Genomic DNA, 21,547 nt, shown 5'->3' on the forward strand with positions numbered 1-21,547 from the left:
AGGCATTTCAATTAACAAGCAGAAAAGGGCTGAATTATGCTTGGTGTTATACTTTCAATCAACTCAGGACAAGGGTAACTTGCAGCTTAAAAATCATATGGCATATCTGCATACCTACCAACTAAAATGTTGTCAATTAATATTGTAAATCATGTGGTGAATATGTATTGCACGCAGACTAAAATAAATAACAGTCATTTTATTATTTATAAGTGAGCATACTCTAAAACTTGGCATTTTCTGACAGTGTTTATAGACAAATTATCAAGTAAAAATACAAGTTAATATTTGACCTGTGTAAGACAGTTGCTATTTTCCACTTAATTTCTTCATGATAGGGCTTTCAGGTTCAGCACTTGTGAAAATACTTCCTACAACCACATGGGTACCCCAGAGATTATGACGAATAACTTTGCAGCAGCCAAGGTCATCAACACAGAATCCTAAATGGCGGTAGCGTTCATCTGTTTCAAACAGTGTGTTGTTTGTGTATGGCCCAAAAAACTGGGGAAAAAAGACAATTTTCATGTTTTAAAGATTTTTGGATTAATCAGTTCAATATAGTGACAATCTTACAAAATAGAGGTTTAAGATTTAAAATATTACAGATCTACTTGAGTTTAAACAAAATGCAAACCTAGCAATACTAGTAACAAAACTGCTTCCAAAATCTGTAAAGTGATTTCACTGTGAATAAGCTTGTGTGTGTGTGTGTGTGTGTGTTTGTTTAAAAGAGAAACACACAATTAATTCTTAGCCCCAAAGGATTTTGATATAGGTCGTTTAAACACATAAACAAACACTTTGTAAGCTTTGTTGCCCTTAATAATATGTTCTGTTTTGAAACAGAACTATTTCTTGAAGCATTCCTTAAGATAAAGAATATCCCTAAAATGTTAACATTAAAAAACAAAACAGTAGAACTTTTAAAAGGAGCCCACTGTATTAAAGTTATTTCTGAAGAGTAGTTAAAGTACATGCAAATAAGCACACCTTTTTAGAGTTAACTGTCTAATTTGCTTTACTTTCTAAAATAAAAGGCACAGGCACCCACTCTCACAGAACAGCTTGCAGGACCAGGAATTTAATTCTTAAATCCCTATATACTTTACAAATTTAACATATTATTAAGCAGTCAGACTATTCCCCCCCCACTTTGTTAGAAGTAAATGCAGCTACTGAAACAGCAAATATCCAGAGTTTTTAAATGGTAAAACTACAAAATCCTGGAAAAGAAAAAGGGAGGAATTCTAAATGGAATAGTTGATCCATCTTAACTACAATGATTCTAAAAGACACCATCATCCATAAAATTATTGAGGTATATTCCAATAGTTTTTAGATTTTTCTTTGCATTTTGGAAATAAAAGTGAATGACAATTGCTACAGATTTATACATTTTGAAAGTATTTCCTCTTTAAAAAGATTTTTATACAACAATTCCAGAAACGTGTTATTCATAGTAAAAGTTATAATTAAAAATAACACTTAAGAGTGATTTGCATCTTCAAGGTGCTTACCTATATTAATTATTCCATACAACAACATTTCTTCCAGGTGGCTATTCACATTTTATATATATGAGGAAACTGGGGCACAGAGATTAAATGCCTTGTGTAAAGTGGCGCAGCGGGTGTTGGGACTGGGATTAGAATGTAGAAGTTCCTGTCCCAATCCTGTACTCATATATTCTTATTTCACTAATGATAATATATACATCTAGTATATTTCATACTAACCAAAATAAGGAAAAAACTTGAGGCATGCATACAGACATCTATTAAAATAGGATTTAATATGCCCAAGTCTTTTCACTTAAACTGCATATATGCAAATAGCACTTTCACATGATCAGATTTTAAACTGAGGTATTTGTGATACATTATGAAGTTCCCCAGCACAGGAACTGATTTTGAAATCTTCACTGTAAGTAGATGCATGAGTAAATGCTACCCATTGTGATTAAGATTTGCAGAATAGAGCCCAAAAGCAGAGTCCCCACCTCTACCAAACTTTTAATACAGGATAGCAGCAAGCCATCAAATTTCTCAATAAATAAATGAAAGTGTGCGAAACCTGTAAGTTTGAACAAAAACCGAGAAAGCTATTTATTTTGCCTTAAACTAAATTAAAAACGTAGATGGAACTTGGGCATTCAGCATCATCTGCAGTAGCCCCTTGACCAGCTTTAAAGAAAGCCCAGCTAAACCTATTATTTTCCCTCCCGACTACAGTGATCAGACTTTATTCAGTTTTAAAAAAACAAACCAACCAACCATTATACACTAAAAATGCTTAGCTCGGCAGCTACAATGGTCTAATATGGTAGAGTTTACAATATTGTTTCTCTCATACAGCAGTGCATACCTGCACCAGGCTTTGGTTAAAATTCGCTTTGTAGTCTAGAATAGCATAGATCAGGGAAGGTCAACTGGCTCCAAAGTATGGGCATGTCTGGATGCACCTCTGCCAATGGGGAGGCAGTAACCAAAGCTAGGTGCTGGAACCCCTTCCTTGCTGGTAAGACAGAGGGCTGGCCAGGTCAAACTTGATTGGCAGATCCCTTTTCAAATCCCTTCTCATCAGAAAACCAGGGTCTCCCACATTCCAGGGGAGCACTCTAAGCACTCATGACTAGGCAAAAGGTTTTAGTGATCCTCTACAACCTTGAAGTTGCTAATTCCTGGCATAGAAAAAGGGCTGGACTTGTATATTATGTGCTTGAAGAGGATTACTTATGCTTCAACGAAAGAAGAGCTTAGTAAACTCCACTTAACTAGATTGCACTTAATAGGCATGACAATTTTAATGACACATATTCCAGGTAGCCACTTTAACTTGATAATGAATGCCAATGGCTGTTTAATAGGGATGGTATTAGCATATATTCCACATAATAGGGACATAATTGACAAGTGCCAGGAGACTATTTTGTTATTGTTATCCAGTTGGTAAACAGCTGTGAAATTCTGGTCTGAGTGTTAGATGTGTACTTTTTTGTTTTAAAGTATGCTGTAAATCAGGATGAAAGAGATGCAATGCAGTCAATTTCAATTCCGTTCAGTATTCAATTTGTCTTAACTTTTTTCAAAAAGTTGGCAGCCTTAGTCAGAATCGCTATTTGAATTATTAGCCATCTACCAGTATACTTTATACCTTAAACTAGAGTATTCTACTGTATTGCTACCGCAAAAGGGGATTTAAATACTGTAGTATTTAAGGTGTCCAAGAACTCAAATGCTATAAAATATTCCAGAGAAGAAATATGCACTGATGTACTCCCACCCCATTCTGCAGTGACTGTATACTTCTAAGGAGGAGAAGCTAGTTTATTTTCTATACTCCAATACTTAGCTTCTTTGCTACAATCGTTCTTCAGAGTAGCAATTGTAATAATGCTTCATGTAGTGTGGATAAAAAGTAATTGGCAACTGGGCCAAGAACATGATGTCACTTTAAGACACCAAGGGAGCTATCAGATGGTAAAAAGTTTTTGATCAACACCTAAAAGAGCTGGATTTGAACCAGTAACTGACAGGTAAAAGGATCCACATACTATTATATCAGTCTCCATTCTCCACCCATTCTTTTCAGCAGAGTAACTTACCGCCAATCCTGATGATGGATCAATAAAGTCAGCCCAATAGCCTTCAGACAAAAGTGCATAGCAAATTTCCTTGGCACCATTAATGAACTAAAAAAAAAAAAACGGTGGGGAGGGAGAAATAATTACATTAAAAAGAAGTGCTCCTTTTATATGTAAATACTGAATGAATTTAAATTAAACCTAGTGCAGAGCCTCTCTAATCTGCACCAATAAATGCCAAATTTAACATCCTTTTAAAGAAAAAGGCCAACAACAGTACTAAAAGGATTAAAATTAACAACATATATTAAGCTACTACAATCACATGAGATTTAAAAGAAATTCTTTGTGCCACTCAGTAGAGGATTAACAGTTTGTTCAAGGATCATCTAATTGCTTTGATTGCTCGTGCAGTTTGCAGAATCATACCTGCTAAACCTCTGTAAAAGTCAAACATTGCCACAGTTATTTCTCTACTTCATGAGTCATTTACAGATCAAAACCAAATTTCCTAGTTTGCTACAACAAGCCATTAAATATACAACTTTAAGTATTTCCAAAAAGTTTTGTTAGAAGAACAGGAGAATAGGACAGCAATGCATGTTTGCTCTGAATTACAGAAGTCTAACTACAAGACCTTTTAAACATAAGTCTGGACATCAAACTTTCTAGTTAAAAATGTATTTAAAAATATAGTTTTATAAGTATTTGATACTTTGACTACTGAAACCAACTGTTATGCTGTAGTTAACCATTGGGGAAGATTAGTGGGGAATTCAACTCCTCCGAACATTTCTGGCCATGCAAAGAAAGTTGTACTATGTGTGTTTTCCAAATAAATGGGAGGAAGCTGGTTAAGAACTTTTGAGGTTTTACAGTAATATTTTTCAGAAACAAGCAAGCCACACAAGGATGAGAACATGTCAGGCTAACATCTCACAAAAACATACAAAAAGAAAAATTTATATTTTAGGAACAACTTTTAGTACAGCTGGGTGATGTGATACGGCCAAGGTTTTTTTAATGTCTCTGATGTCATCTTGTATTCATTTATCTAATAGATTTTATTTTAAAAGAAACAAACCATAAACAAACACCATCAAAGTTGTGACACACACACCAGATTAGATACCATGTGAACACAACTGGTAAAACTATGTTGTTTTGCCTTGATACTGCAACAAAAGGAACAAAAGATATGATAGCATGAGGTCCTAGCCTAATATGTATGTATAATCCATAGGTATATTACTGAGTAGTGGAAGACCAGACTCCATAATATTACTTAAAATTTAGACCGTGTACTTATTTCCTTATTTTTTATTAAAAATCAAAAGCTGCCCATATAAATGTGGAAGTTGAATTTTTTTCTAATGTTTAGGCTCCAGACACAGCCCTATGTCTCAACATTTTCAAAGAGTAATTCAGAATCTGATAAGTCAGTTAACATCCCTTCCAGTAGTCAAAAAATCAAGATCTCTACCTTACTGTTGATCTAGTCTCCCATTTCTCTATTTAAAGGTTCAGTGGAACTGAAGACTCATTTGAACTTTAAAGTAAGTCACAGACATACTAGTAAGCAATCTAAAGACAGCATTTAATGCATAAATTTTTGGTAAATCAGATATTTTGATCCAGTGTTGTAACAGTCTCAGAGCAATCACTTAAAGTGATGTGTTAATTTAAACTTGAGTCTTGCTACTGTAAACACCCAGATATGTCTGTAAATAACCCCCATTACTTTAGCAAAAGCCTCTCACATTAAATTAGTTCTTTTGAAGTTATTTCTAACCATCTACAAAGCAAACAAATAGGCCATTTTATTGTGAATTTGCTGTTAGTAACCTTTAGGCCAGGAGGTTACATCTACACCCTTACAATGATTATATTAGAGTTGACAAGGAGGTGCACAAGGAAGAAAGAAGACAATTAACATATAATTAGACCAGATTACAACGCTAAAGACCAACAGACCATAAATAATTTAAAGACAAGGACACACTAAAATGAAGGGAATTTTACTTTGTATGCAGTCTTCATGCTGATACTTTAGACTGCTTATTCCTTTTCCTGTAGTAACCCTTACATTGCCTCTACTGATAAACTGCATTTATAAATTATTTCAAGGATAGTGAGTAGAACTGTTTTCATCTTAATTTCTACTGATGCTGACTCCCATCCATAATTAGATGGATTGGTAGACAAAATCATCATACAGGAAGGGAACCTATCAGTTAAAGAGATTTAAAAAACATAATCAAACATTTTAAAGGGATATATTTTAAAATAATGCAGTTAAGAAAATTAGTGTCAGCAGTAAATACTGACATCTGCTGGAATATACAACAAATTCACGAAGTTGCTTTTTCTAGAAAGAGACCTCTAGTGGCAATTCAACTAGATTCACTTGTATTAAGCTAATGTGGAAGATTAATTTGTAAATGTTAATGACATTCAGGTTAAAAGCATTAACTGAATACATTATTAGAATATTTAAAATACCCAATCACTGCTTTGTAGATTATAAAACAGGTCAATTTAGCAAATGCTATGAAAGGATGTGAATTAAATCATGCAAAGCAACAAAACAGCATGAAATGCATTGCTCTTGAACTATAGTGAAAAGGAATGATGGCTGTTATTCCACGTAGAATATTGACCGATTATAAAACCAAGTATCTTGGGTAATATATGAAAAGGCTTTAACACACTGACACATAAGATGACTCCTTAACTTATCTCACAACCAAATAAGATTAATATTTAGCATTTTCATCTAAAGATATCAAAAAGAGTTTTGTAAAACTGGTGAAGTTCATTATCCCCATTTTACCAACAGAAAAAAAATTACACTTGGCTAGCTCAAGGGATTGGTCTAAGAAAATTAGAGAGTAAGTCAGTTCCAGAACTAATAACAGGTTAAAATAAACAAAATAGGGCCCATCTACAATAGATATGACCACATAGAAGAATATGCTGACACCAAATACAAATACTTACGTTTTCTAATAACAATTCTCTCTCATCTTCCACTTCTTCACTCCATACAGTCATATCATTTTTAGTTTTCTGGGTTATGGTTAGTACTGTTAGATTATTGGCAGTCACCTCTGGAAACATTGATTCAAAGTCTAAAGAAATGGAATCAGCATGTTAGGAGTGTAATGGGTTGGTTTTGTATATTTTATGCTTTTTCTACTTCAGACAGAGTACCTCAAATGTCAGGAGCTTTTCCATTCAGTGTGCTACATTTCACTTAAACTATTGTAATAATAAAACTTCATCAATCTGTACATTTTAAAATTTGCATGCAAATAAGTATCTTACTGCTCAGCAAAGACTTAGTAGCTGAGTTAGGTACCCAGGTATTATGCTAATGAGATGTTATTCTTTTAAAACATACTATAGTACAACATGAAGTAATTATAATTAAACTACAGGTGTTAATTATCCTTGCATTAATTGTGTGTTTACACTGTAGGCCAAGGGCTAGATTGAGAGATGGACTCAGGTGTGGTGACACAATGTCCTAACACCTAACTTTTAGAGACGTACAAAATTACTGGGATTCATAAAGCCTGGGTTAGGCGCTCAGACTCCCTATGTAATGATGGGGAGAGACAGGCACCTAAGAATGGGATTCACAAAAGGCAGCACGCTGACTGAAGAACTGAATAAGCTAGCTAAGGAGAGATGCTGAGGAAAAGAGTGTATGCTAAACCCTGTCTCTCTTACATAATTAGGCATTGGCAAAACAGTTTACTTTAAGCACATTTGGGTTTACCTTTTCCAAAATTGGTGGGGGTTTTTGCTCACCCTGTGGGGTTTTCTGCTTTACTCCAAGAGCTGCTTTTTCTCTTTTTTTGGGGCGGGGGGGCATGACCTGTCTCCCCACACTCAGCATCAGGACACCATAAGTCCCACCCCCACAACTTCTGGGACCTTTGAACTGCTTTTTAAGACCATTTCATGCTTGTGGTCTTGAAATTTTTGGCCTGGGTATGACATGCCTAAGTCCACAGGAAGGTGCCTCTTTCTAGTTGGGATTCACAGCTAGGAGCCTTTTCCTAGAGTCTAATGCATGGAGGAGAAGTCATTGGGCCAGAAACAGTGGGAATAAATCTATAATCTGATGGATAGGGCACTCATCTAGGAGGTGGGAGACCAAGGATCCAGTTCTCCACCTCCAGTGCCTCTATTTATCCATAGTGGAACAGTTTCAACAGGAGAGACTAAGGGAGACACACATCACAATATCCCATAGCCTTGTGGTTAGAGCACTCACCTGAGTGGCAGATCCCTCTTCAAATCCCTTCTCATCAGAAAACCAGGGTCTCCCACATACCAGGGGAGAACTCTAAGCACTGATCTAAACGTTGAGGGAGGTGTGTTCCCCACCATGTATGTGGAGTTAGGCGGCCTCTGAGCATGCCTACTGGACTGAGCTCTGCAGGTGAGACAGGTGCTCCTCTAACTTCCCCCAGTTTGTGGACTGCACTGGGACTTTGGCTGCCTACAGCGAGGTAGCAGAACAGGCACCTAGGAAATTTTTAACTGCAAAAACATAGGCACTTAAGTCCCTTTGTTAACCTAGCCCCAGGAGTCTTGCAGTTATGCAATACCCCAAGTCCATCCAGAACTATTTCTGTTGCATGGGGAGAACCAGAAAAAGGAGAAGCCAGATAACAGGATTCAGTAGCTCCAGGGCAATTCTGCCCATGTGAACACAGGGCAGAGAAGTGGTTCAGATATGGCAAGCTTGCCTACACAATCCATTGGATCACAAGCCTATATAGGTGCACACACAGCAGCTATGGAGGTAGTTTTGGTCAGACTAGGGGCTAGTCTACACTTACCTGCCGGGTCGACACAGAGAGTTCGACTTCTCGGAGTTCGAACTCCCCGCGCGCTCCGGTCGACTCCGGAACTCCACCACTGCAAACGGCGGTGGCGGAGTCGACCTTGGAGCCGCGGACTTCGATCCCGCGGCGTATGGACGGGTGAGTAGTTTGAACTAGGGTACTTCGAATTCAGCTACGCTATTCACGTAGCTGAATTTGCGTACCCTAGTTCGACCCCCCTTCTTAGTATAGACCAGGCCTAGGAGTGTAGCATACCTTAAAAAAAGACTTCAGCTGACCTTTTAATTTTACTACCAAGTCACTAATTTTTAAATTACTTTACAAATATTGCTGTTAATAGTACAACAATTCTGTATGGATTTTCATATAGAGTTAAGGATTTCATTATGTAAAATGTAAATCTTTGTAATCAGCCAGTAATTTGGATTATTTTTATAGCATTTTTTAATAATGTGAAGCTATAGGAACAATAATTCATATCCTCCACAACCTTGGTCTGATGGTGAGAAATGCTATATATATTTTACTTCATAAAAACTTAAAAAATTAAACTGTTCAAAAATGTGAAAGATGTACCTTTTCGTAACAGTTCTGGACAAGTTTGTATTGCACATTCTATCTTAGCATTTTCAAAGTATGTTTCAGCATTATTTATTTGCTGTTTAGGAGGGACATCAGTGCCCTGAGGAAAATCAAGGAAATACAAATGGGTAACTTTCAGGTTCATATAATATGTGACATGATTAACAATTAAAATAGTATTTCCAACTGGAGTTGTGTAATCTCCAGATCCTGCAGACGTTTATTCATAGAAGTAATTCCATTGAGTAAAGGCTGCTCACAAAGTTTGCAACAAGTCCCTAAACCTCATCATCACTCCATTTTATAGGTGGAGAAACTGAGGCTTTTTTGAACATCAGGGTAAGTCTGTTAGAACTAAGTCTCCTGACTTCCAAGCCTACGATTTATCAAGATCAGCCTTCTCCTAAAATCTAATCCTATAACCACTGAAGTCAATTGTAATTACTTGTGTAAGGGAAGCTGCAATATGAGGCCTGTGTATCATTACAAAATATGTACTAAATGTGTACATAAAAAGTTTTGAACTTTTACCACTGCATTTACCTATACCATTTTCATATATTAGATGGGTCTAAATGCACTACCTTATATTTAATTGTACTCACATTACACCTACAGCAGTCAACTAAATGGCTAAAACAAAGTGGCTTTATAAATCTTTAAAGTGACACTTTTAGCATTTTCATGCATTCATAATGTGTGCTGCAATTGAAAAAACTAAACAGATGTAGATATACCACTACAGGAGTCAAAACAAAAATTTACATAAAATTATGCACTGCTCCTAAGCTTGATATTTTGCAAGCAAATTTAAGTACCCAACTGTTGTAGCCTCACAGCTAAAACTATCCACTATTACGGCCATATAAGCTCTATAATAACTAAAGCTACTAATCTAGGGCTCTAGTTGCTACAATTTGGGTTCTGTAGCTGCCTTTCATGTGGAAGTTCTGCAAGTTAGTTATAGGAGTAAACTGCAGTTCTTAAGAGGACAGTGAAAACAGCCATCTGCTATGGGAGAGTGAAATGTTACATTAGGCTTTCCACATCTGTTCTACACTTCAACATGGATTTCTTGGCTCTTTAATCCACATATAACGTGAAGGTTATTTTACCATTAATATGGGATTCCAGCGAGCTAATGTAGCAATTCCCTTGACAGTCTAATAATGTTGAACTAGTAAATTCAGTTTTTCTCTAAGAGGACTATACGTACAGTATATTTGTAGAGCATCTTGAGCTGCAGCGAATGCAGAGGCACATGGTCAGTCTATAAAACTATTCCTCTTAAAAAGACTCAACATTTAGGTTAGCATTTTGCTATAACATGTTAATCATCAAGCAGGTTTCTAGTGTATTCCTCTCTGTGTGGAAAAAAAACCTAGTGGATCTGCTGATCTTGCCAAAGAATTCACAAAAAAAGTCACTAACTGTGGTTCGGGTGCACGTGTTTTCATACTCAGATAACACTGCCGTTTTCTGACTGCTTCTCTCATGGCTCTTCCTCTCTCGTTCGCCCCACATCCAACCAGTCCTTGCACTTACAAGGCTTACAAATTTACAGGACACCCAACAGCCAGAGGACTAAACCTAGTTGCCAAAAACCAATTCCCTCTCTATAACTGCTGGGGAAGGAAGCAAGCTAGTATTCTTACCAGGGTGCTGTCTATTTACCCCATTGAGAGACTTTTGTATCAACCTCCGGCACACAGGAGTATAATACATTTGAAATCCACCTCAGTACACACTGGCTGCTGGAAGGTAGTTGGGCCTTGGCTACTTAAACATCTCTCCTGGCTGCTCTGATATGGGAGCTGGGTATCTCTTCTAGTCTAACCTCCTCCTGCTTTCTAGTTGCTATGAGGTGGGATGGGGTGGAGGGGTCTCTGCTACTCTACCCTCCCCTTGCCTCCGTTTCCTGTTTCCAAGAGAAAAGCTTCAGTGTTTGCCTTTACTAATACTCAGAACTTTCCCAAACAGCAGCAGCGTGAAATTGACCTGATTCTTGTGTACAGCCTCCTGAATAGCAGCAATGGAAACTGACAGTGCTCTTATCAATGTTCTCTCTACAACAGCTTGGCAAAGCTATAAGCAGCAGTAGAGGCGCTAGAGCTTTCAGTCTACAGAATTAGTTGCAGCCAGACAAAACCTGTGTCAATTACACTTGGTTCACTTTTTTTTTTTTTTTTTTTAAACTAAAGCTTTGATTCCACAGAAGTTCAAGGCGCTGAGCCAGAAAGCTCACTATGGGCAAGTGGATTGTTCAAACTCAGGTTATATGTACTGCAGCAGGGTGGACCCTGCTCCTGCCCAGAGGGGCTTGAAAAGCTGCCTGCCAGGGCTTGAGAGCGGTGGCTCTGGAAGCTGGGCTGAGTAAGGAAGTGGCCACAGCTGGGGCCACGCCCCAAACTGAAGCCCTGGGGCTTATAAGAAGGCAGGGAAGCCAGAGCCCAAACAGTCTCTCTCTGCCTTCAGAGAGGGATGGGCCTGGCTGCTTATGGGCAGAGCTAAAGTACCTGGGTGAAGCAGGGCTGGGAACAGGCTAGGGAGCTGGGGAGCTCGAGCCAGAAAAACCCCAGGCTGCAGCCTAGCGGTAGGCCACAGGTACTGGGGGTTGCAAGGGGCGACCCAGGGGTAGGAAGAGCACCAGGTCCAAACCCCTTTGCCTGTGATGAGAAGGCGGATACTGCAGTCTGTCCCAGGAGCTGGGGCTAGAGCACGACTAGGCAGTAGCCATTCTGAGGCGAAGCGGGGAAAGCAGGGTGGGGGTTCCCCGGGGAGGGGGAAACCCAGTTAAAGGGGCGCTGGGATCCTGGGAGGGACATGGGGCCGAGAGGAAAACAGGCGGACCACCGGCCAGCAGAGGGCGCTCCGGGCTGAAAAAGAGCTAATTCCCCGGAAAAACCAGCGGGAGGCGCCGCGGCGGTGAGTAGCCCGTTTACAGTACACAAGAAATATTGTACAGCATTTTTACATAAAAATAGTTTATCATAATTTTTAAACTGATTTCCTATGTTTGAGGATGTCACAACATTCATGTGGACTGTGGAAAGCCAATATACTAGCTCAGTGATACTCAGACTGAGGCTTGGGAGAGGCAACTGGCTCTTTAACGCATCACCTGCAGCTCTTTGCAGCAATGATATTAAAACACTGATTTAATTATTTAACCTAAGCTATTAACCAATCAGGTTGCTTTTACTATGTTGTTATAACCAATTGTAGTTGATAAAATAGTAATACTTGGCCAGCCGTTTTGCTGTGAGATTATACACACACACAGTAAATAAATAATGAATTCACACTACTGTGGCTTTTTTGGGTAATGTCTATCGCTAATTTGGCTCCAAAACCAGTGAGGTCTCAGTTCACTGATGGCATTATACATGAGCTAAAAATTTCTTAATATACAAGGCCAGCAAATATAATAGTCAAACTGCCTATTGTTAATAAGGCATCTCTGAAAGGAGTAACTTCAACTACAATCAAGTTTAGTTAGTACACTTCTCATGTTGGCTTTCATGAACTTTTATTTATTTATTTTAACATACAAGAACCACAAGCACAACTAAGGGAGACTTTGTCCTAATGAATTAGACCCATCCAATCCAAAGGAAATCATTAAAAGTTAATAATTAACACTGATCTGTTTTTTTGTAAAAACAGATCAAAAAGACTAAGTCAACAATTTGTTTTAAAGTTAAATTAACCTAATCTTGTTTTCATATAGCTCATACAAGTAAGCAGCTATTTAAAATGCTATTTCATGAGACATTTTGCAAAAAATATTCACATGACTCAGTGTCAGGGGTTTTAAGAGACAGTTGATTTTCTTGGGAAACAAATGTTCTATATGATCCCTCCCCCATCTCTGTTCATTTTCATCTCACATCACTTTCAGAGCACTATCAATATTCTATTTTTGGGAGATTACTCACTGGGATATAAGAAAATCAAAACACTACTACAATTTTCAGCTTCATGTATTAAATTGTTGTTCTTACCTGAAACTCATTTATGTATTGTGCCATCACAAATTCATGTCTCTCACTTGATAAGGGCTCCACTAATATATCAGGCAAACTTTTATGAACGTGTGTTTTCTTCTGAGAAGCTGTACCATTTAGGTGACAATCAAAACCTATATTACCCGGGAGCTGGAATCTCTGGTCCTGAGGACCAAATGGTCCCATTACTTCATCTGGCCACACAGTTCTTGGACCTGTCAAAAATTGAGTGCTTACATTATTCTTCACATTGAAAAAACAGTTATTTTTAATTCCTAAATAAAAACATTTGAGTACAATCATGTAAAACAGACAAAAAAAAGTAATCACAAAGATTAAGTGAAAAAACTAAATGTTTCACCATATTAAAAAAATGCAATTTTCTCTCTATTTATTTGAGACAGATAGTTTTTAAGATGTTGAACTCTGGTAGGCAGTAAATGTAACAAAATTCGTTTATTTTTCCTTACATATATCAGGAGGTGCAGCAGCAACATGAGGCTCATCTGAGCCAGAAGATCCTGCGGTGGAAAAAGCCTTGGGATTAACAACCCTTCTGACCAAGGAGTAAAATCCTGGTAGATAGGTCACCAGTCTTGCTCTGTTACAGAGCACCTAAAGAGGATGAAAGAAGAAATGAGTGTCACCTGTTGCAAGGAAAAGTGATCAATGAATTTATATTTAACTTTTTAGAAGACAAAACTACATGTAACTCCACAGAAAAACTTATAGTAATGAAGTGTCATTAATTGTATTTAACTAAGAATATTTTACACTTCATTAGTACTGTAAGTTTCCTATTCAATTTTGATAAAAGGAAACTGCACAATGCAAACAAAAATGCACACTGAAATACCTCCACACTTGAGCTACAGTTAGAAAGGGGTTAAAAGTCAGGGGTATCATTGTGACAACACATGAATGTAAATATGGTTATGTATAGGGTCATGATACACTAGGTATCATTTTCCCTGCTGTTGTTACATTTGGGGGGGAAAAAAACCAAAAACCTAAAAATACAAAACAATCAGGAAAGTTGATCTTAGGATCCATCAAAATATTTTAGGTAAGTAAATACGGATATCTAATCTCAGTGCTTTGCCCTACAGACTAGCACTGTTTTTAGTCCACCCCCTGGTGCAAAGGTATTACAGGATACTTAGAATAATAATAAAATGTAAAAGAATACGAAAGCGCACACAGAATGCGCACGCAAATTTATTTTAAAACCAAATTATCAGAATGGGCAGGAGCAATTCAGTCACTATACCATCTACCTGCAATATTTCAACTTGAGGGACACAATCAAGCCAGGAAAGCCTAAAATTAGTACTGACAACATTATTTTGCTCTGCAGACACAAAACATTTTCAGCTACAAAAAAACCCAGCAATATGGGTTTACAATCAGAAGGCCACATAGCTCTTGTGTATTCAGCAGAGGCAGAATTTGCCACAGAATTGTGTTTCCAAGTCTAAGCGTTCAATTACAAAAAGACAACACCTACTTCTATGATAGCAAAGAAAAACCTTAAAAAACAAACCGAGCGTAAATGGATGCAATGTTGTCTTCCCAAGTCTGCAAACAGCCTGAAACAATAGCACTCGGAAGTGTGACCAACTCCAATTCATCTCAATGTTGTTAACTCTGAATCCTAATGATGATAAATTTAAATGTCAACATTGTTCACTATTTTACTGTTGATTGGTTTAGCAAAAATATCCAGCTAATGTGCTTAAGCCCACAAATTTAATCTTCTCCCCAAATTTCAAGAACTCCAACTACTAAGTATCTAACTGCTATAACTTCAAGCTGCCAACAACTTCTAGTTTCTTGACTTCAACAATCCAATTATGCACTAGAAAAACAAATCTGTAGCCAATTCAAACGTTTAGGGACAGTAAAATAAATTGAATTTTAATACCAAAATAATAAACCATTATATTTAATTAAATAAACTCCTTCATTTTTAACATACTTAGAGCTACCACAAGATTTCCAACCTGCTGAACTGCAGTGCCCTAAAAACTCAATCTTGTTGCTTAATTTAGGTTCATCTTGTGAGACAGTATTTGGGCCTCTGTTCTACTTTCCTAGAACTGGGGGGGAATTTTTGAAAAGATTTTCAGGGTAGGACTAAATCTTAAGGCTCCAGTGCTATACACATGTATGCACACACTTAACTTTAAGCATTTGAGTAGTCCTATTGACTTTAATGGAACTGCTCACATGCTCAAAGTCAGACACGTGCATGTATGCAGGATTGGGACCTAATCCTGTCAACCTGAATACAAAGCCTGTACATAGTAAAGGCTAGTGTACCTTATACAGACATCTTTTTTGTTAATTATCTAAAATACGTATTAAACTGACAATATCTGACCAAAACCAAACATTTCCTGTATGCAGTGTTGTTGTAGCTGTGCTGGTCTATTATCTTTTATTGGACCAACTCAGGGGTGGCCAACTTGAGCCTGAGAAGGAGCCAAAATTTACCAATGTACATTGCCAAAGAGCCACAGTAACACATCAGCAGCCCCCCCATCAGCTCCATCCCCCCACTCCCAGCGCCTCCTGCCCACTAGCGCCCCTGCCGATCAGCACCTTCCCCTCCCCGCACCTCCTGATGAGCTGTTTCATGGCATGCAGGAGGCTGGGAGGGGGAGAAGTGAGGGCATGGCAGGCTCAGGGGAGGGGGCAGGAAGGGGTGGAGTGGGGGCAGGGCTGGTGGCAGAGCCCGGGGTTGACCAGTGAGCACCCCCCCCAGCACATTGGGAATTTGGCACCTGTAGCTCCAGCCCTGGAGTTGGTCCCTATACAAGGAGCCGCATATTAACTTCTGAAGAGCCGCATGTGGCTCTGGAGCCACAGGTTGGCCACCCCTGGACCAACTTCAGTTAGTGAGAGAAACAAGCTTTTGAGGTTACACAGAGCTCTTCTTCAGGTCAGAAGCTTAAAAGCTTGTCTCTCTCACCAACAGAAGTTGGTCCAATAAAAGACATTACCTCAACCACTTTGTCTTTCTAAAGGCAAACACCACAATCTTGCAGACACTTATACATGTACATTTAAGCACTTGACATGCACCAGCATTTGCAGGGATCTAGAATTTAAATTGGAATTTTGGGCCCAAAATTCCATTAAATTCAAAAGCCACAGCACAGTGCAATCTGATTCCACCTCAATGCTTTACTTGAAATGGGGCACTGTTGCAAATGGGGCACCATCCAGGAATATCAAAATAATAAAACTTAGCACTTAAGGCCCAATTCTACAAACACACCCCCACAAAGAATGTCACTGACGAAAATGAGATTACCCATGTTCATACTTCCACGATTAGGGCCTTACAGCGTGTGTTATCCTTAGATCTCAGAGTGCTTATAATCAGTACACAATTATTTGAAATCAGCTTTAAGTAATGGCTTTCACAGCCTTGTATTTCACACTATTCTATCAAATAATTTTTACACTTAATATCAGCACAATCAGAACTTAATTTTTTAAATTACAATTTGTGCTGCCAGAGCATCCTCTGAAATATCAAAATTTGCTATTTAATGTGAAAGGTTTATACAAGATAAATGATTTAGATTGCTGGACAATTTAAAAAAATATTTCTTTTGTAAACTCTATAATAAATATTAAAATATACTCAAGACACAGAACAGACGTATATTTTTAGTTTATTGTACACACAGTATAACCACTTAATCTTTACACTTACGGTTTACATTATCACCAGAAATCTTGTGTAAAAGGATACCCTATATCAAGGGTTCTCAAACTTCATTGTGACATGACCCCCTTCCGACAACAAAAAATATCACATGACTGCAGGAGGGGGGACTGAAGCATGTGCCTAAGTGTTTGTAGGATTGGGGACAAATATATGAATTTATAAATCAGCCTCAAAAAATTCAGCCAGTCAAATTTTTCCATCAGTCAACAATCCAACACTGTTTTTATGTTAAAAAAAAGTTGTGTACAACAGAATCTTTATGAACAATCGAACCTTATGTAGAAGAATTACACAGAATTTCACAGATGCCATGAAAAAATAAAAGAGAATCTGGTGCCACATAAAATATTAACAATTTTTTTTGTAGTTTGCATGTTGTCTTATCTTAGAGACACAAGGTGGGTGAGGTAATATCTTTTACTGGATAAACTTCTGCTGGTGAGAGAGAGACAAGATTTTGAGCTTACACAGAGCTCTTCTTCAGGGCTAATCTTTAGATATAAGGTGCATGAGGAGTCTTTCATGGCACCCAACTGAAGTCACAATACAAATGAAAACTAAATTTCCTGCTTAATGCTGTTTAGCTTAATGACACCACTAACATTATAAGCTACTGGTAGCAGAGTTCAATGACTAAATTACTCACATTGGCCATTTCTGAGGGTTGTTTCTCTATTTAAATAAAATTCTTCCTGAAACAGAAGAAAGAAATATCACACACCAGTGACTGGTTATATAGTGTCAGATACTGTGGTTAGGAGGATGGTAAACAAACCTATCTAGAACATGCCACCGCTTCCGCGCTGCTCAGGAGCCTGACTGCACGGCAGCTCTCCCGTATGGCCTCCAAACGGTACCGCGCAATTTCCCGAACTCCGCCGACAGCCGCCCTGACAGCCTGCAGGGAGCCCGGGGCCATCAGACCAACACGAAACGGGTCAGACTGCAGGCAGCCCCCACCCACCCGCCCTTACGGACAGCAGCACCCGCGGAAGTGGCAGGTCCCTGCCTACAACGTCGCCCCTTAACCCAACCGGAAGCTGCGCAGAGGGAAGTTTTGGACGTTTAAACTGCTGCGCCCGGCGCTGGGAGACGCCAGAGGGGGAGGCGATTTGCTGCAGCCTCAACCCAGTACCCGCCGCCTCCCAGCGCAGCGATGGGCCATCGGCCTCGCCCGCCTTGTACCAGCAGCCCCCCGGACCCGAGCGCGGACGCGGCTTGCCTCGCCTCGGCACAGCAGCCCCTCAGGCCCAGCTCACGCCCGGCGAAGGGCCCTTCGCGGTGCAGCCAGCCCGACCCACGGCCACACTCGGGTGCAGCCCCGCGGAGGGGGCAGGCGCTGCGCTGGGGTCGGCGGCCGGGCTCCTACCTCCCTCGCCGCTCTTCCTGCAAAATGGCGCCGCGGCCGACGAATCGACTCCGGGAGCGCATCGATGAGGAGAGCGCCGAGCTCATCCATGGCGCGGAGCGGGCGGCGCGAATCGGCGCGCTCGCGGCCCAGCCTGCGGTCGGGCTCGCGAGAGCGGCCGCTCAGTCTCCGCGCAGCAGGCGGAGCAAATCGACGCACGCTGCATCGAGGCGGTTGGGGAGATCGCCGAGTCCATCGATGAGGCGGCGGCAGAAAGGGGCTCGCTGGGGCTAGCGCTGGCCGAGCGCGCGTGTGAGGCGAGCGGTGCGCGCGTCGCCGCCTGGAGGCCTGTGCTGGGCGGAGGCTGCAGGGCCCAGCCGGGGGCGCGGGCGCGGGGAGATGCGAAGAGACGGGCCCGAGCAGAGGGGCCAGCGGCCGTTCCAGGCCAGCACCGCTCTCCCGTCCCGCAGGGGGCCGGACCCCGGCCCCAGCTGGGGAGCCCCGGCACAGCTCGAGGCAGAGCACCGGGTCCTGGAGCTGCACCGGTGCCAGGATTCACTAGCGAGACAAGCGAGGCTCCGTCTCGTCTGTTGTTGGACCAACTTCTGTAGAGGAGAGAGACAAGCTTTCCCGCCACACAGCACTTTCCTTCAAGGGCCCATCAAAGCTATTACCTCACCCAGCGTGTCGCCAGCATCCTGGGGCCAACATGGCTCCTACCAGTGGTTTCCCCAGGAATTGAAATTAGGGGGGGTGTTCGAATTTACAGGAGGGGTGTCAGGACCAATGAGATATATAAAAAAGATATGAATAAAGTAAATGTTTTGTTAGGATTATGCAAATTTAACATAAGAATAATGCAAGTTACACCAAAACACATAACAGGTCTAGATTTCTAAAAAACTATACATTTAAAAAAAAAGTATTTAATTTAAATTGACTTTTGAAAAGTAAGCCATCATAGGGTAAGAGGAAAGTCCTCTCATGGATCAGTAACTGGTTAAAAGATGGGAAACAAAGGAATAAATTATCAGTTTTCAGAATGGAGAGAGATAAATGGTGGTATCCCTGAGGGGTCGGTACTGGGACCAGTGCTGTTCAACATATTCATAAATGATCTGGAAAAATGGGTAAACAGTGAGGTGGCAAAATTTGCAGCTGATACAAAACTATTCAAGATAGGTAAGTCCCAGGCAGACTGCGAAGAATTACAAAGGGATCTCATGAAACTGGGTGACTGGGCAACAAAAATGGCAGATGAAATTTAATGTTGATAAATGCAAAGTAATGTACATTGGAAAACAATCTCAACTATACATACAAAATGAAGGAGTCTGAATTAGCTGTTAACACTCAAGAAAGATCTTGCAGTCATTGTGGATAGTTCTCTGAAAACATCCACTCAGCGTGCAGCGGCAGTCAGTGATTCCCAACATTCTGTTTGCTTTTTTAAAAAGAACAGGAGCACTTGTGGCACCTTAGGCCTTGTCTACACTACAAGACTATTTCGAATCAACTTAGTTCGAATTTGTGGATTCGACCTTATGAAGTCGAATTTGTGTATCCATACTAAATACACTAATTCGAATTTCTGAGTCCACATTCACGGGGCCAGCGTCGACTTCGGAAGCGGTGCACTGTGGGAAGCTATCCCACAGTTCCCGCACTCCCCGCTGCCCATTGGAATGCTGGGTAGAGCCCCCAATGCCTGCTGGGGGAAAAAATGTGTCGAGGGTGGTTTTGGGTAAGTGTCGTCATTGAACCGTCAATCACAACCTCCCTCCCTCCCTCCGGGAAAGCGCCTGCGGGCAATCTGTTCATGCACTTTTCTGGTCAGTGACAGCGCGGACGCCACAGCACTGCAAGCACGGAGCCCGCTGCGATCATCGCTGTTTTCTCCTCCTCGCACTTTATCGTCCACGTCTTCCACAGTCAGCTGCTGAGAAATTGGGCTACTTTTCAATGGTGCTGCAAGCACTGGGGGACCATAGGGGACGTTTTGCAAACATCAACGTCGGGTGGCCGGGCAAGGTTCATGATGCGTGTGTTTTCAGGAACTGTGGGCTGCTCAGACGCCTGCAGGAAGGTAGTTTCTTCCCGGACCACGAAATAACTGTTGTGGATGTGCAGATGCCTATAGTCATCCTCGGGGACCCAGCATGCCCGCTAATGCACTTGCTCATGAAGCCCTATACAGGCGCCTGGGACAGCGACAAGGAACTCTTCAAATACCAGCGAGCAGCGAGCAGCGTGACCTGTGACTGTTCAGTTTCTTTACAGAGAAGCTGAACCTGCCCCTGTTTCTTTACCCACTGACTGTTGACTCTCCTCTTCGGTTACATACCCCGTTCACCCCGTTACCCCCACTTCCAGTACACATGTAAAAATAAAATACATGTCCCATTATTACTTAACAAAGGTTTCTTTATTCATGACTTTTCGTGAAAGGGTTGAAACTGGGACGCAGGCTGTGCTGGGTAGGGTGTGCGGTGATGTAAAGACCGCCTCTAAACTCAAGGAATGACAGGCTCCTGCTCCTAGAGCGGTCCGCAGTGCCGGAAGGCTTCTTTCAACGGAGCCTGCCATCCCTCTTTATGGAATTCTGTGTGCGGGCGGATATGTGACCTTGTGGTGGAGGAGGACGGATACAGATTCCTCAGCTGCGTGACTCAGCGGTCCAGGACAAGGACCGCTGTATAAGATCTGTAACCGCCCTCCCCCGCTGCAAAGTCACATCTCCCCCACCCACACAGATCCTGGAAACCACCTCCAAAAACCGACCAGGGTGCCTACTGACTGCACCGTGTGTGTGACCCGCTGCTGATCCTGCCCCTGTGTCTGTACCCTGGGAAAGGTGACTGTCCTATGCAATTAACCACCCCCTTCCCCACGCCCCCCATTCAAACACAGTCTTCTTTGAAAAAACATAACGGAAACAGTAATTAACAGCAAAGCATTTTTATTAATTAAGTAGACAGTTAGGGGATGGGACTGGGATTGGGACTACTGTGAGTCTGGAAGTGAAGGACTTCGGCAAATGTAGGGTATGATAGCTTTTGGGTACTTGAGCACTGTGCTGTGGTGCAGTGACAGTATTCACGTCCCCGGCCGCCCCTCCTGATTATTTTCGGTGAGGGGGGTATGGGACTTTGTGGCGGGGGAGTGCGGTTGCAGATACACTGCAGGGTGTCTCTGTCCTCCTGCGGTCCTGCAGAACATCCACAAGGCGCCTGAGCGTGTCCGTTTGCTCCCTCACTAGTCCAAGCATTGTTTGAGTCGCCTGCTTGTCTTCCTCACGCCACCTCTCCTCCCGTTCGCTGTGTGAGCGCTGGCACAGAGAGACGGTCTCCCTCCACTGGCTCTGCTGGTCCGCCTCTGCTAGGTAGCAGCCCATACGTTCCTCGAACATCTTGTCCCTTG

General features: G+C 41.1%; 1 protein-coding gene across 3 annotated transcripts; it reads right to left on the reverse strand.

Annotated features, from left to right (window-relative positions):
• Positions 1-179: 179 nt before the first annotated feature.
• MMADHC (metabolism of cobalamin associated D) lies at positions 180-18,238 on the reverse strand. 3 transcript variants are annotated; one of them, XM_045032509.1, is made up of 8 exons: positions 18,149-18,238; positions 17,426-17,471; positions 13,508-13,652; positions 13,035-13,252; positions 9,025-9,130; positions 6,587-6,717; positions 3,608-3,694; positions 180-504 (listed from the first exon to the last, which is right to left on the reverse strand). In XM_045032509.1, the coding sequence occupies exons 2-8, from the start codon at positions 17,432-17,434 to the stop codon at positions 310-312; spliced, it is 891 nt and encodes a 296-aa protein (XP_044888444.1). In that variant the 5' UTR covers positions 17,435-17,471; positions 18,149-18,238; the 3' UTR covers positions 180-309. The 3 variants fall into 3 exon arrangements, with proteins under 3 accessions (XP_044888444.1, XP_044888443.1, XP_044888445.1); XM_045032508.1 differs by having other exon boundaries at positions 18,002-18,182; XM_045032510.1 differs by lacking the exon at positions 18,149-18,238 and adding an exon at positions 17,555-17,692.
• Between the last annotated feature and the right edge of the window lie 3,309 nt (positions 18,239-21,547).

The sequence above is a fragment of the Mauremys mutica genome, chromosome 10 (genome assembly GCF_020497125.1).
Source record: "Mauremys mutica isolate MM-2020 ecotype Southern chromosome 10, ASM2049712v1, whole genome shotgun sequence".
Taxonomy (NCBI): Eukaryota; Metazoa; Chordata; order Testudines; family Geoemydidae; genus Mauremys; species Mauremys mutica.